This window comes from Peromyscus eremicus, chromosome 18, assembly GCF_949786415.1.
Source record: "Peromyscus eremicus chromosome 18, PerEre_H2_v1, whole genome shotgun sequence".
In the NCBI taxonomy this organism is placed as follows: Eukaryota; Metazoa; Chordata; class Mammalia; order Rodentia; family Cricetidae; genus Peromyscus; species Peromyscus eremicus.
The window spans coordinates 34,104,589-34,121,954 of record NC_081434.1 but is presented as its reverse complement, the minus strand read 5'-3'; the positions used below and the strand labels follow the sequence as shown (position 1 = coordinate 34,121,954).

At 43.3% G+C, this 17,366-nt stretch overlaps 1 protein-coding gene across 1 annotated transcript in view; it reads right to left on the bottom strand.

The window, feature by feature from the left end:
• The window catches only part of Cfap54 (cilia and flagella associated protein 54), a 299,598-nt gene that overhangs the window by 155,564 nt on the left and 126,668 nt on the right, over positions 1 to 17,366 (bottom strand). The window contains exons 37-39 of the mRNA XM_059245690.1: positions 5,263 to 5,486; positions 5,025 to 5,160; positions 2,028 to 2,139 (exon numbers count right to left, since the gene is read on the bottom strand). Coding sequence (XP_059101673.1) covers positions 2,028 to 2,139; positions 5,025 to 5,160; positions 5,263 to 5,486 — 472 coding nt within the window. The remainder of the gene's footprint in view (positions 1 to 2,027; positions 2,140 to 5,024; positions 5,161 to 5,262; positions 5,487 to 17,366) is intronic.

Below are 17,366 nucleotides of genomic sequence, written 5' to 3'. Positions count from 1 at the left end.
AGGTATCCACCAACCATCTACTCCATGCCTCTCCCCTGGTATCCACCAGCCATCTATCCCATGCCTTTCCTTGGCCATCCACCAACCATCTACCCCATGCCTTTCCTTAGGTATCCACCAGCCATCTACCCCATGCCTCTCCTTAGGTATTCACCAGCCATCTACCCCACACCTTTCTATCCTCCAGCCATCTACCCCATGCCTCTCCTTAGGTATTCCCAGCCATCTACCCGACGCCTCTCCCCAGGTATCCACCAACCATCTACCCCATGCCTCTCCTCAGCCATCCAGGCAAATTCAGGAATGCAACAGCAGCCCTTTCTTCTGACCCATGCCTCCTTTGGTTGGTTTCCTGTCTGGATGAAGGCATCATTATCCAACCAGGCACCTGATGCACACCACAACAATGAGTTCCTCCCGTCCTCATCTGCCCCCCACCCCACCCTCATGCCTAGTCAGAATAGAATGGAGTCCTGTGGCAACCCTTTCCCCCTCTCCCATGTCCGTTCCCTCTCTACTGTAACTGCTCAGCTGTAGGCCTCCATTTATATACAAGCCAGGAGCAGTGACTCTCTGGCTTCCACATGGGCTCCTTTGAACCTGTTTCCCACATTGCTGTAGAAGATTCTCTGAAGACGGTGGAAGAGACCATTTGACTCTTGCCTCCTTGCATCATTTTGCCTGGCTCCCCTCTGCTCTCCGCTTAAAGCTGAGCCCCTTCATCTTGCTCAGTGAGGTATTTTACTGCCTACTTCCTGCCAGCCTTGCTGACCTTTTTACCTTCCTGCAGTCCCTCAAAGGTGAATGCTAGCTATACACTATTGCAGTATATAGCAACAGGTAGAGAAATAATATTATCCATTACAATCCCACTTTATTTATCTCCTTGGACAGACCATAAATTCCTCTCCGACGAAACATAATCGCATTCATCTTTGTATTCTTGGTACCTTATGACAGCGGTTACAACTTAACAGACATTCAGTAAGTGTTGGCTGGATGGCTGGATGGCTGGAGGACCAGCTCGACATATGGCTGAATAACTAATGGCATATTTACACATACTGGAAATTAGTACATAAATAATAAGTGAAAGAATTGTAACATCCCAAAGATTATGCTCTTTTCCTGTCCCAGAAACATGGACACATGAAAAGCACAGTACAGTGCAGTCTTTACTTACATTCTCATCTTTTTCTTTGAAGAACTATTTGTTTAATCATGATAATGCAATTACACTTGTTTGGGTTTAGATTTATTTTATTTTTATCCACACACATATGTATATGTCTATGTGAGTCTATGCCACATGTACACAGATACCTATAGAATATTGTGTTGGCATTGGACTGCCTGGAGTTGGAGTCACAGGCAGTAATGAGTGGCACAATGTGGGTGCTGGGAACTGATCCCATGGCCTCTAGAACCACAGCAAGCTCTCTTAACTGATGAGGAGCCATCTTTTCAGACTCTCCATTTTTATCTTATTCTGTTGCGTCACTTCTAAGAGCTGCACTGGCAGAAACATTCTGGAAGTCTCTTCAGCTAAAGACAAGTAAGTCAAGATACGCCACAGCCCCTTCCGGCTCTCTGATTACAACGCCAACAACTTACCGTGGCACAGTCAGTGGGACCCTGCACACTGAAGAAGGAAATGGAAGTTACTGTCGGAACCAAATCAGTGAAACAAACAGAAAAAAAGTTAAAAATTAAAAAAAAAAAAAAAGAGTTCCCAAGAAAGGAAAAACAAAAAAATGCACACAGTAGACTTTCCTCATCAATTCTCCTTTTCCTTTCCTTTCCTTTCCTTTCCCTTATATAAAAAAAAATTAAACTTATAAAAGCATTTAATCATCTTTGCAGGACATTTACAGTCATCTAAAATGATAAGTACCAAATGCTTTATTTTCAAGTAAATCTGAAAAATAGATTTTGCTCACATTGTGGGGGAGGTGACATGTGAAACACAATGAGGAACCTTAAGAAAAAAAAAAAAAGATGAGGTTCATCTTAAAACTGGGTCTAACCTGAAAGGATAAGTGTCTTGAGCAGGTCAGGGCTGCCTTCTGCTTCTACCAGTGTCTTGGGTGAAGAAGGGTTGATCATAAGTTGCTTCCCTATGAAGTTCCGGCAGGTTATCTTAAAAAGATGAGAACAGACGGCACTTAGGCATGTGTGTTTTAAAGTCTGGCTCACTTGAAATGTTTGTCTCAGTCTCTGTCAAAATAAATGCGGAACAGTACCACAAACAAAAGCTGGTGGAACGGCACTCAGTCATGAGGACTTTGGGGAAAACACGGCTATATAATTTTTTCATATTTCTCTTGTACACAGCACAGCTGGGAGAACATTGGGGAAATTATGTGCAGCAATTAGAATATGATTTTCTGATATTTTATAAATTCGCTGATCTAAATATATATTCCATTATGTGAGTTGAAGCACATTTCAAATGCAGGCTTCCTTTCCAAAGGCAGATTTGGTTCCAGCCTACTTATAATTAATGCAATTTTAACTTCCCTGATGAAGTTTTTCCAAACTAATTGCTTCTATAATATTGTGACAATTTCTTGAACAGATGTTTGAGTCCTCAAATTGTAAAATATGTGAACACAGAAAAGTGTTTAGATGAAAGCAAATTTCTTTAAAGAGTCCAAGACCCTGTCCCCTCTATGTTTCTACTCACATCCCTTGGTCCAACCCCAGGCAATCACTCAAGATACAGCTGCTTCTCAGTCCAGTCTGGTGAAAACGCTTCTTCATTGTCCCTTGAGGCCTTTCCATAATGAGATGGAAATGGAGTCTGGTAAGATGCAGACTCCTTCCTACAATTTACTAAAGCACACCAGCATGGTCCATCCTTCCCCCAACCTCTTCAAACAAATCTTTATTGACTGCCAGTGTGTCCTGCACTGTGACATACTAAAAGGATGCTGTGCAGCAGCGGAGAACCAAACGAAAGTTTCTATTCCGAAGGAACTTCGGTGGGTTCCAAGAACAAACACAACACTGAAATACATAATGTAGCACATTAAAGAGTTTTAGCTGCCAAGGAAGAATGGTGTGAATGGACACATAGTTATAAATACCAGAGGGAAGGAAAAGTTTGGCCAAGGGTATGAAAGATGAGGGGGAAACCAGTGTGGGCATGTGGAAGGAGGCGCATGCCATGCAAAAAATAATAAAGATGCAATATCCCGGAGGGGAGACGTCTTAAGGATAATGTAGTTAAAACGTGCAGGTACAGACAGGTATGGTCTAGGGCACCTGGAATCCCAACACTCAAGAGGTAGGCACTGAAGGACTGCTGTAAGTTCAGGGCCAACCTCGTGTGCACACTGAGTTCCAGGCCAGCCACAGCTATATAGACCCTGTCTCAAGAATATCCAAATAAAAATAAATCTTAAAAATTTGCAGGAGAGCTGGGTGTGGTGGCCCATGCCTACTACCCAAGGACTCAGGAGTCAGAAGCAAGAGGATCAGGAGTTCAAGGTCACCCTCTACTATATAGCAAGTTATGGGTCATTCTTGAGCTATATGAGATCTTGTCCAAGATACACAACAAAACACCTGTTGGGAAATTACCAAGCGCTAGCCAATAACAAAGGCATAAGCCATACAGAACAAGGCATACTAAGCCTTGATGAAGAAGCTTACTTTACTCTAAATCCCATGTATGTTTGTAATCTGATTTGGGTTTTCAAAGGGCTGTTTTCATCGGCTGCATTGAGAACAGACTGCAGGCTGGAGGCAGGGCACAGCATAATTACAAAGTCACCAACTCAAGCAAATACACTGATAGCTGGATCAGAGGGCGGTCGGTGCTGAGAGCTAGTTAAATTCTGATTGCGTTTTGAAGAAAGGATTTGGAAATCCATATAAGTGGGGTGTGAGAACAAGAGCCAGAAGCGGATCAGGGTACCTGGCATGTGCAGTTAGGATAGGGCTGTCACCAGCTAACAAGGTCTTGGGAGAACAGGCTTGTTTGTGATCAGCTGATCCAGGTAGAGTGTGGATTGGCTGCTTAGGGCTAACCTTTAAGGAAGAAGGGCAGGGAGGTGTCCATTTTGTAGCATACCCACACTTCATTCTGATTCTTCAATCCAGAGCTAATCTAGACAATACTGTGCCAGGATTCTGTGGAAACTAAGGTACCTAATTAGCTAACTTTAAACTAGAGTGACCGTCCTCGGTGGACCTGGCCTAATCAGGAAAAGTCCTTAGCAGGCATTGATCTCCAGGACTTCACATACCAAACAGCAGCTGAACCTGGAATTGCTCTCTTCTCTACAAAACAGGAGTGTGGACTGATTCCTAACCGCTAAGAAGAATGTACAGGAGGTAAGGCACTCATCTGGCCATGAAGAACTTCTGTGAGAAAAGGAGAAAATGGAAATCCCACACGTTGGTGTGAGGAGAGGGACCAGATACAGGCCCACTGGTCAGGGCCTTTGGGAAGGTAAACTCAGAGGAGGCACAAATCCATATTTGTGCAATCAGTCAACTGGAAAACTTACACCTCTCTCTTCCTCCGTCTCTGTCAAGACTACCATGGTTTCCATGAGCCTTGAACATTTTCACATTTGTGGGCCCAGGAATCCATTTAAAATGCATATTAAAATTACATTTTATTGACTGAGTTGGTATAAGTACAAAAAAAACAAGCCATAGTAAAAATGAAAACATTTTCCTTTGTTCTAAAAGTTACTTTTTTTTTTCTTATTTTAAAATGAATTCAAATGTTAAACAAGCCCCTGAAAACTACTGTGAGATCGAGGTACCATTCCCATTGCTTCTAAGGAGTGTGTCAGCGCTGACCTGGACACGTGTTTCTTGTAGAGAAGGCCTTAACATCTGGTTTGCTACATCTGGAGAGAGCTGAGCAACAGCAAGCGGTCAGTAACGTTTGTGGATCTGGATGGAGAAGGCCCAAGTGAAATACTGCTTAGTTGGCTCCTAAATTCTTCCCTTTTCTATGTGTGGAAACAGGAAGCCGCGGCTACTGGAGCAATAGCCCCGCTTACCTTCTCTCCATTTTCAGCCTCGTATCTGGCACAAGCCTGCTGAGAGACATCGGGGCCACCGAACTTTTGTATCCTCACGAGCAGCTGGCGCTGTGCGTACACCAACAGCGGCGTCACTTGCTCTGTATACCTCTCACTGGGTCGTGGGAAAGAATTACATTGCAAAGTTAACTTGAGCTAAAGGACCATTCCCCGAAAAGAAGTCTGTTCCCTTTAGATGCTTTGGGGCTGGACGTACTGTGAAATGATGTTGAACTGGATGGCGAGAGACACCAGTGTCTCCCATTTTTCCACTTGGTACAGAAGCTCCAGAGACTTTAACACAAAGTCACGGATCCATTTCAGATCAACCACATTGACGTCATCCAAAGGATGCTCGAAAGTCAGGCTGGAACCCCCGTTATCGTATTTGATGTTCCCGTAACAGCTGGGAACACTGAAGTCGCCTTTCTCTTCGACTGGCTGCAGGAAGCACATGGAGATAAGATGCCCAGCTTAAGGTCTTACTACATATTCTCCCGATAAATAAATACAATAATGCAATGTGAAGAGGAATTGAACAAGAAAGTAAATTAACGCTATGTGAGTCACAGCTTTGTAATGGGAGATGGTGCTGCACGCTAAAATCTTCAGTGATGATGAAATGTGCTAGATTTGTGTGCACTGTAATTTAATACAGCCACCAGACATGTGTGGCTCTGATTATTTGAAATGTGATGGTGCAACTGAGTTTTTAATTTTGCCTGCTTTTAACTATTTCACATTTTAATTTATTTAATGACAGCTAATATTTATTAGACAGCAGAGGCAGAGGTCTGTTCTTCTTGGCATGTATTCATTGTTGGTTTAAGTAAGGACATTAAATCACTATGATAAAACTTTTAGGAAAAGCATTTAGTTTGTACAAATAACAATCTTTCGTGGTATGTTGGGCACATTAATGAGCATGTAGAATACTATCCCCAATTCCTTAATATAAAAATCAATTTTACAGAGGTGTCTTAGTTGGGGTTATTATTGCTGTGATAAAACACCATAACCAAAAACAATTTGAGGAGGAAAGGGTTTATTTGGCTTACACTTCCATATTGCTGTTCATCTTTGAAGGAAGTCAGGACAGGAACTCAAACAGGGCAGGATCCTGAAAGTAGGAGCTGATGCAGAGACCATGGAGGGGTGCTGCTTACTGGCTTGCTCTCTGTGGCTTGCTCAGCCTGACTTCTGTTAGAACCCAGGACCATCAGCCAGGGATGGCATCACCCACAATGGGCTGGGCCCTCCCCATTGGTCACTGATTGAGAAAATGCCCTACAGGCTAGCCTGTAGCCTGATCTTATGAAGGCATTTTCTCAATTGAGGTTCCTTTTCTCAGATGATTATATCTTCTGTCAAGTTGACATAAAACCAGCCAGCACAACTGACTCCTTGTCAACTTGACACACAAACACATCACTATTAAGCCACAACCTTTCCTTTCTTATTCATCCCCAAATATCACACATTAATTTCAATATTACAATATAAAACACTTTCAAATTTTAAAAGCCCCACAAATCTTACAAACACAAACATTTTAAAAATTCATTCTGTTTTAAAGTCCAAAGTATTTTATAAAATACAAAGTTCCCAGCTGTGCACTCCTATGAAATCAAAAATAAATACTCTCTTACTTCAAGAGAGAAGAACCAGGGCACAGTCACAATCTGAACAAAGCAAAAACAAAATCCAACTATGTAAACAACTCAGTGTCCAATGTTTGAGATCCACTCATGATGGTCTGGGTTCCTCCAAAGGGCTTGGACAGCCATGCTTAGCACACGAAGCTTATCTTCTAGGCTCTGGCTAGCTCCACTCCACTGCTGCTGTCCCTGGTGCTCATTCTCTGGCCCTAGCATCTCCAAAATGCTGGGGTTTCTTGCTGCGACCACACTGCACTTGCACCAATAGCCTCTCCCTGACTCACTTCAATTTGCCAAGTCTCAACTTCTCTGCAGGACCACTTTGATCCTAGGCCTTCAACTGCTAAGGAGCCTGCACATTCCCCAGTGGTCTCTCTTGGTCTCTCGGTTCCCAGTCTCAGCTGCTCTTCATGCCTTCAAACTTAGCACCACCCAGGAGACTCTCATCCATCACCAAGTTCAGCTTCCATCAGGAAGCACATCCTTGGCCTCTGGAATGCAGCTTCTGTGTGCTGACTCTGAGGAAACACTTCTCAGAAGACTTCACTTCCAGGATGCTGGTCTCTTCTTAATCACTGCTAATTTCTCAGCTCCAACTGACCACCGTAATTGTCCCAGTGAGCAAAGATTTCACCTTAGTTGCCCTGGTATCTTGGTAATCACAGTCAATTCTTCAGCCCCAGCTAACCAGAACCACAGATTCTTAACTCAAAATATGCAATGGCCCCACTGGAGTCAAAGTGACCCCAACTTGCCTCTGGAACTTCACAAGTAAGCCTCCATTGTCTACTTTTCTCTCAATGTTCTTATCTTCCAAGCTTCTACAGAACAAAACTCACCGAGCTTTGAACACTCGATGGCATTTCTGTACAAAAGTTCCAAAGTCTTTCCATAGTCTTCCCAAGAGCAACATGGTCAGGTCTGTCACAGTAATGCCCACTATCCTGGTACCAGTTTCTGTTTTAGTTGGGGTTACTGTTGCTCTAATCAAACATCCACATCACTGCTCATCATCAAAGGATGTGAGCACAGGAACTCAAGCAGGCAGAAACCTGGAGGCTTGCTCAACTTGACTTGCTCAGCCTTCTTTCTTATGGAACCCAGGACCACCAGCCCAGGGATGGCACCACCCACAATGGACTTGGCCTTCCACTGCAATCACTAGTTAATAAAATACCCTGCCTGCTTCCCTGCAACCTGGTCTTAGGGAGGCATTTTCTCAATTGAGGTTCCCTCCTCTCAGATGATTATAGCCTGTGTCAAGTTGACATAAAACTAGCCAGCACAGGAGATTTTTTTCTAGAGGCTTGATATTTTTGTACAGAAAATTTACTATTTTAACTACAATTGTGCTCATTTCCCATGAGACCTGATGCATTTGTGTATGCCTCTGAAATTTCTGCAGCAAAGCAAAATGTACAAGGTCCATCTAAGGGCCAGGCTATAGCTCAAAACAACCAAATGGGGTCAGTCCACTCTGTCTTGGTGACTCATTAAGAGTAACCATGTGCCACAGAGGAAAGACATGAACAAAAATGGAGGCTGAGCAAGATCTACTCCTTCAAGCTAGAAGACTGTCTGGCTGTAGAAGATCAGAGAATAAAAAGATGCTATAGCACGTATTGTCCATGTGAGGTTTACACCTTACACAGTGCCAGCACATGGAACATGAAACCGTGTTGTGAGTTATGAGCCCAGGTCCCAATCCTCTGAGTATGCGGTGTCACATCCGTGTGTAAGGAGCTGGCTCCAGTTCCTTTCTCTCTGGTCCTCAGCACGTGTCCTCCGCTCGTCGACCTGTCCCACTCAGCCCTTTCTGGCTTGCCATGTTTACAAACTACGTCAGGCACTGGGTTCATTTCTAGGGTGAATGAGAAGGAGGTCCTCAGTAGTGACCGTACGTTCCAGTACAGAGTTCACTAACAACCAAGCTGGGATTCTATCTCCAAGTATCTTGTTCAACATCCATCTCTCCATTGACTCCAACCTGATGGGCCAGGGCAGGGAGAGCATGGTGTGTTACCAGACAATACTAAGAAGCAAGCAGAGCGGACACTTCAGGCCTGAAATAACATCTGGAGGGTAGGGATTTGGGTGTGGTCACAGTCTAAGATTGTAAAGATTTAATATGTGCCCTGTGAAATTCTTTAAGATGTTTTATTAAAGAAAACATACAGCACCTAAAACAGTAGGGAAAGTAATAATAAGACCCTGTACACCTTCTACAAGCTTCAGTAGCTTTCAAGTTTTAGGGTGTACCCAGTTAGTTCATCATTTTTAATTATATCCCAGAAATTACACTAATAAATCTATAAATATTTCAACATAATCTCTAAAGAGTGAAGACTTCATTTTATAAAAACATAATCATAATATCACAATCCTACTTTAAAAGTAGACAAAAATAAAGGCTGAGACGATGATGCAGTGGGCAAAAGTACACAGCACCCAAGAGTAAGGACGTGAGTCTGAATCCCCAGAACCCATATAAACACCAGGAACCGTACGTAGCATCCACACTCCAGGGCAAGATGGGAGGTGGACGTGGAAGCTTGTGGGCCAGCTAGCCTGGCATCCACAGCCCTACAAGACAACAAAGAGACCTTGGCCAAGAACAAAGGTCAGCATGCTGTGACACTCACACACCTGCAAACACACATACATGTATATGTATCATTCACACAGACACAATCATATACACATGCAAAAAAAAAAAAAAAAAAAAAAGCAAAGCCCTTAAAATCATTCTTCAATAACCACACTGAAAATGCTCCCATTTCCTGAAAGGAGATCTGCACAAGGCCCAAACTGCAATTTGGGTATGGCTTTTTTTTGTTTTGTTTTTTTGTTTTTCGAGACAGGGTTTCTCTGTGTAGCTTTGTGCCTTTCCTGGAACTCACTTGGTAGCCCAGGCCGGCCTCGAACTCACAGAGATCCGCCTGGCTCTGCCTCCCAAGTGCTAGGATTAAAGGCGTGCGCCACCACCGCCCAGTTTGAGTATGGCTTTTTAATCGATGATTTTATCTCCCTTTTTACAATTTCATTTTGTTGTTGAAGAAACCATGTTGCTTCCTAGAGTGCTCCTGAGGGCTTGATTCTGTTGACTACATTCCCAAGGCGTTCTTTGAAATGTCCCTCTCAACTACATGTACGTCAGCTGTGAGGTCTGAATGCTCGATCTGATTAGTTTGGGGTTTTTTTTTTCTGACTGGTGTACTCCAAGCCACGCTTCCTCCACTTAATCCATCCACTGAGAACTGACAAATCTTGATACTGTGCACCTAACAGCCTTCCTTCATGTACTACCTGAATATTTGCATTGAAAAGTTTCCCTCGCAGTTATTAGAGGCAGGCTAACCCCACATGGCCCTGGTCCCTTCAGTGAAAAATAGAGTTTAAGACCATATCCTAGGTGCTAGCCATGGCCACTCGCATTGGGGGCCTTTTAATTCTACTACCTCCTTTGTTGTGATTCAATTCTGCCTTCAGATTCTCCATCTGTACTGTTGACACACTGCCTTCTTCACGCCATAGTCTCCCAGGGACTACAGCTTGAATAAGCTTCACTTGGGTGGTGAGTCCTGAAAGTCCCGTTTGTTTTGAAGACTTGCTGGAGGGGTGGAGGCTAGGGCCAAGAAGATTCACTTTCATTTGCATTTGTTTATGAATTTTAGAATGGTCAACATTTTTTTTAAATGCCTTTTAGATTTCCATGAATCAGTAGATCACATTGTGAGTAAGTGGTGGTCAGTCTTCCTGATCATGGGCAGGAGGCATCTCTCTGTTTCTTTGGGTCCTCTATAACTTCATCTCAATGTAGAGATTCTACTCCAGCTGACAGACAACTGGTGACTTCTGCTTTTATCAATTCTGCCACTTTGGGCTTTGACTTCTCGGCTCTTGTGACTAGTACAGTAATAAGTATGGGTGTGCAGGCATCCCTTAGATATTTCCTTGGATATGAGCTCTCTGGCAGGACTTCAAGAGTATACTGGAATTAATTGCTGAGGAACCTCTGCACTGTTTCCACAATGCCTTCACCAGTTTCCAGCTGCATCAACAGTGAGTACCACCCCCCTCTCTCCACGCCATCATCTCCACTTGTTATCTTTTGTCATTTTAAGTCACCATCACCCCAACTGGGAGAGGTGACAGCTTAGGGTAATTCTGACTTGCATCTCCCTGCTAATCAATGATGCTGAGCATTTTCAAGTCACCTTTGTAATATTCATATGGTTTTTTTTTCTGTTTATTTATATATGTCTTTATTACTGAATGTGCATGTGTGTGCTTAATGTGTGGAAAGGAGGCTTGTGTGCCATGGCACACATGTGGGGGTCAGAGGACAGTCTCGTGGAGTCACTTCTTTCCTTCCACCTCTGTGTGAGCTCTAGGGACTAAACTCAGGTCACCAGGCTTACACACAGCACAACCTTTATGCACTGAGGCATTTCACCATCTGTGAAGGTCTTATTTTGAAAAAGGTCTATATAGATGTAGTGCTCATTTTCAATCAGCATATTGAGATTTCTCCTTTTGCTATTTAGCTGAGTACCAAGCACACTTTAATACTGATTCTTTGCTGAGTGGTGGTGGTACATGCCTTTAATCCTAGCACTCGGGAGGCCGAGCCAAGCGGATCTCAGCCAAGTGGATCTCTGTGAGTTCGAGGCCAGCCTGGTCTACAGAGCAAGATCCAGGACAGGCACCAAAACTACACAGAGAAACACTGTTTTGAGAAAAAAAGGATTCTTTATCATGTATATAGTTTGCAAATATTTTCTCCAAATAGTTCCTTTAAAAAAAATGATATACACATATGTGTGTATGTTCCCATGTATGAGGGGCCATGTGTGTGTGGTACACGTGCATGTGTGTACAGGTCTATGCAGAGGTTGAAACTGAGTATTCTCCTCAATCTCTCTTCCTTAGACATTGAGCCAGAGTCTGCCATTTCAGCTAGTGCAGCCATACGGCTTGCTCCAGGGTTCCTTTTTCCACTTCTTACGGGATTACAGAAGACCACCATGCCTGCTTGGTTCTTCCATGGGTCCTGGGGATCCGAACTCCAGGCTTCACACGTTTGGGACAAGCTCTTCGCCTGCTGAGCCATCTTTCTGGCCATAGCCTGTCTTGTAATTCTGCTGATGGTTTCATTTGCTATTTAGAACCTTTGGAGTTTGATGTAATCCTATTGACTGAAGCTTTACTAGGCCTTGAAATACTGTAAAATTGCACAGTTTTACTCTTGTTTCCCATTTCGGTGCCATCATGTTTCCAATGTGGTTCATTCTACCCTCTCATGTTACAATGATATATCTCTTGCCATGTTTCTACTTTCTTTTTTTTTCAGTCATTATTACTGTTATCATCTTTAGTGGATAATTTTCTCCTTTTATTGAAAATAGATTTTTTTCTCAAATAATATATCCTGATTATTGTTTCTCCTCCCTCTACTCCTCCCAGTTCCTTCCCACCTCCCCTCTCATCCAGATCCACCCCTTTTCTGTCTCTCATTTTTAACAAAAAAGTTTCTAAAGGACAATAATAAAATCAAATATAATGAGATAAAACAAAAACTAGCACAATGAAACTAGCACTCCTTGTCAACTTGACACACAAACACATCACTATTAAGCCACAACCTTTCCTTTCTTATTCATCCCCAAATATCACACATTAATTTCAATATTACAATATAAAACACTTTCAAATTTTAAAAGCCCCACAAGTCTTACAAATACAAACATTTTAAAAATTCATTCTGTTTTAAAGTCCAAAGTATTTTATAAAATACAAAGTTCCCAGCTGTGCACTCCTATGAAATCAAAAATAAATACTCTCTTACTTCAAGAGAGAAGAACCAGGGCACAGTCACAATCTGAACAAAGCAAAAACAAACTCCAACTATGTAAATAACTCAGTGTCCAATGTTTGAGATCCACTCATGATGGTCTGGGTTCCTCCAAAGGGCTTGGACAGCCATGCTTAGCACACGAAGCTTATCTTCTAGGCTCTGGCTGGCTCCACTCCACTGCTGCTGTCCCTAGTGCTCATTCTCTGGTCCTAGCATCTCCAAAATGCTGGGGTTTCTTGCTGCGACCACACTGCACTTGCACCAATAGCCTCTCCCAGACTCACTTCAAGGTGCCAAGTCTCAACTTCTGTGCAGGACCACTTTGATGCTGGGCCTTCAACTGCTAAGGAGCCTGCACCTTTCCCAGTGGCCTCTCCTGGTCTCTCAGTTCCCAGTCTCAGCTGCTCTTCATGCCTTCAAACTTAGCACCACCCGGGAGACTCTCATCCATCACCAAGTTCAGCTTCCATCAGGAAGCACATCCTTGGCCTCTGGAATGCAGCTTCTGTGTGCTGACTCTGAGGAAACACTTCTCAGAAGACTTCACTTCCAGGATGCTGGTCTCTTCTTAATCACTGCTAATTTCTGAGCTCCAATTGACCAGCGTAATTGTCCCAGTGAGTAAAGATTTCACCTTAGTTGCCCTGGTATCTTGGTAATCACAGTCAATTCTTCAGCCCCAGCTAACCAGAACCACAGATTCTTAACTCAAAATATGCAATGGCCCCACTGGAGTCAAAGTGATTCCAACTTGCCTCTGGAACTTCACAAGTAAGCCTCCATTGTCTACTTTTCTCTCAATGTTCTTATCTTCCAAGCTTCCACAGAACAAAACTCACCAAGCTTTGAACACTCGATGGCATTTCTATACAAAAGTTCCAAAGTCTTTCCATAGTCTTCCCAAGAGCAACATGGTCAGGTCTGTCACAGTAATGCCCACTATCCTGGTACCAGTTTCTGTCTTAGTTGGGGTTACTGTTGCTCTAATCAAACATCCACATCACTGCTCATCATCAGGCAGAAACCTGGAGGCTTGCTCAACTTGACTTGCTCAGCCTTCTTTCTTATAGAACCCAGGACCACCAGCCCAGGGATGGCACCACCCACAATGGACTTGGCCTTCCACTTCAATCACTAGTTAATAAAATACCCTGCTTGCTCCCCTGCAACCTGGTCTTAGCGAGGCATTTTCTCAATTGAGGTTCCCTCCTCTCAGATGATTATAGCCTGTGTCAAGTTGACATAAAACTAGCCAGCACAGGAGATTCTTTTTCTAGAGGCTTGATATTTTTGTACAGAAAAGTTACTATTTTAACTACAATTGTGCTCATTTCCCATGAGACCTGATGCATTTGTGTAAGCCTCTGAAATTTCTGCAGCAAAGCAAAATGTATAAGGTCCATCTAAGGGCCAGGCTATAGCTCAAAACAGCCAAATAGGGTCAGTCCACTCTGTCTTAGTGACTCATTAAGAGTAACCATGTGCCACAGAGGAAAGACATGAACAAAAATGGAGGCTGAGCAAGATCTACTCCTTCAAGCTAGAAGACTGTCTGGCTGTAGAAGATCAGAGAATAGAAAGATGCTATAGCACGTATTGTCCATGTGAGGTTTACACCTTACACAGTGCCAGCACATGGAACATGAAACCGTGTTGTGAGTTATGAGCCCAGGTCCCAATCCTCTGAGTATGCGGTGTCACATACGTGTGTAAGGAGCTAGCTCCAGTTCCTTTCTCTCTGATCCCCAAGTGGAGGCCTCAGCACGCATCCTCCTCTTGTCGACCTGTCCCACTCAGTCCTTTCTGGCTTGCCATGTTTACAAACTATGTCAGGCACTGGGTTCATTTCTAGGGTGAATGAGAAGGAGGTCCTCAGTAGTGACTGTACGTTCCAGTACAGAGTTCACTAACAACCAAGCTGGGATTCTATCTCCAACTATCTTGTTCAACATCCATCTCTCCATTGACTCCAACCTGATGGGCCAGGGCAGGGGGAGCACGGTGTGTTACCAGACAATACTAAGAAGCAAGCAGAGCGGACACTTCAGGCCTGAAATAACATCTGGAGGGTAGGGATTTGGGTGTGGTCACAGTCTAAGATTGTAAAGATTTAGTATGTGCCCTGTGAAATTCTTTAAGATGTTTTATTAAAGAAAACTTACGGCACCTAAAACAGTAGGGAAAGTAATAATAAGACCCTGTACACCTTCTACAAGCTTCAGTAGCTTTCAAGTTTTAGGGTGTACCCAGTTAGTTCATTATTTTTTTTTTTTTTTTTTTTTGGTTTTTCGAGACAGGGTTTCTCTGTGTAGCTTTGCGCCTTTCCTGGGACTCACTTGGTAGCCCAGGCTGGCCTCGAACTCACAGAGATCCGCCTGCCTCTGCCTCTCAAGTGCTGGGATTAAAGGCATGTGCCACCACCGCCCGGCATAGTTCATCATTTTTAATTATATCCCAGAAATTACACTAATAAATCTATAAATATTTCAACATAATCTCTAAAGAGTGAAGACTTCATTTTACAAAAACATAACCATAATATCACAATCCTACTTTAAAAGTAGACAAAAATAAAGGCTGAGACGATGATGCAGTGGGCAAAAGTACACAGCACCCAAGAGTGAGGATGTGAGTCTGAATCCCCAGAACCCATATAAACACCAGGAACCGTACGTAGCATCCACACTCCAGGGCAAGATGGGAGGTGGACGTGGAAGCTTGTGGGCCAGCTAGCCTGGCATCCACAGCCCTACAACAAGACAACAAAGAGACCTTGGCCAAGAACAAAGATCAGCATGCTGTGGCACTCACACACCTGCAAACACACATACATGTATACATATCATTCACACAGACACAATCATACACACATGCAAAAAAAAAAAAAAAAAAAAAAAAAAAGCAAAGCCCTTAAAATCATTCTTCAATAACCACACTGAAAATGCTCCCATTTCCTGAAAGGAGATCTGCACAAGGCCCAAACTGCAATTTGGGTATGACTTTTTTTTGTTTTGTTTTTTTGTTTTTCGAGACAGGGTTTCTCTGTGTAGCTTTGTGCCTTTCCTGGAACTCACTTGGTAGCCCAGGCCGGCCTCGAACTCACAGAGATCCGCCTGGCTCTGCCTCCCGAGTGCTGGGATTAAAGGCGTGCGCCACCACCGCCCAGTTTGGGTATGGCTTTTTAATCGATGATTTTATCTCCCTTTTTGCAATTTCATTTTGTTGTTGAAGAAACCATGTTGCTTCCTAGAGTGCTCCTGAGGGCTTGATTCTGTTGACTACATTCCCAAGGCGTTCTTTGAAATGTCCCTCTCAACTACATGTACGTCAGCTGTGAGGTCTGAATGCTCGATCTGATTAGTTTGGGGTTTATTTTCTGACTGGTGTACTCCAAGCCACGCTTCCTCCACTTAATCCATCCACTGAGAACTGACAAATCTTGATACTGTGCACCTAACAGCCTTCCTTCATGTACTACCTGAATATTTGCATTTAAAAGTTTCCCTCACAGTTATTAGAGGCAGGCTAACCCCACATGGCCCTGGTCCCTTCAGTGAAAAATAGAGTTTAAGACCATATCCTAGGTGCTAGCCATGGCCACTTGCATTGGGGGCCTTTTAATTCTACTACCTCCTTTGTTGTGATTCAATTCTGCCTTCAGATTCTCCATCTGTACTGTTGACACACTGCCTTCTTCATGCCAGTACCATAGTCTCCCAGGGACTACAGCTTGAATAAGCTTCACTTGGGTGGTGAGTCCTGAAAGTCCCGTTTGTTTTAAAGACTTGCTGGAGGGGTGGAGGCTAGGGCCAAGAAGATTCACTTTCATTTGTATTTGTTTATGAATTTTAGAATGGTCAACATTTTTTTAAAATGCCTTTTAGATTTCCATGGATCAGTAGATCACATTGTGAGTAACTGGTGGTCAGTCTTCCTGATCATGGGCAGGAGGCATCTCTCTGTTTCTTTGGGTCCTCTATAACTTCATCTCAATGTAGAGATTCTACTCCAGCTGACAGACAACTGGTGACTTCTGCTTTTATCAATTCTGCCACTTTGGGCTTTGACTTCTCGGCTCTTGTGACTAGTACAGTAAGTAATAAGTATGGGTGTGCAGGCATCCCTTAGATATTTCCTTGGATATGAGCTCTCTGGCAGGACTTCAAGAGTATACTGGAGTTAATTGCTGAGGAACCTCTGCACTGTTTCCACAATGCCTTCACCAGTTTCCAGCTGCATCAACAGTGAGTACCACCCCCTTCTCTCCACGCCATCATCTCCACTTATTATCTTTTATCATTTTAAGTCACCATCACCCCAACTGGGAGAGGTGACAGCTTAGGGTAATTCTGACTTGCATCTCCCTGCTAATCAATGATGCTGAGCATTTTCAAGTCACCTTTGTAATATTCATATGGTTTTTTTTTCTGTTTATTTATATATGTCTTTATTACTGAATGTGCATGTGTGTGCTTAATGTGTGGAAAGGAGGCTTGTGTGCCATGGCACACATGTGGGGGTCAGAGGACAGTCTCGTGGAGTCACTTCTTTCCTTCCACCTCTGTGTGAGCTCTAGGGACTAAACTCAGGTCACCAGGCTTACACACAGCACAACCTTTATGCACTGAGGCATCTCACCATCTGTGAAGGTCTTATTTTGAAAAAGGTCTATATAGATGTAGTGCTCATTTTCAATCAGCATATTGAGATTTCTCCTTTTGCTATTTAGCTGAGTACCAAGCACACTTTAATAATGATTCTTTGCTGGGTGGTGGTGGTACATGCTTTTAATCCTAACACTCGGGA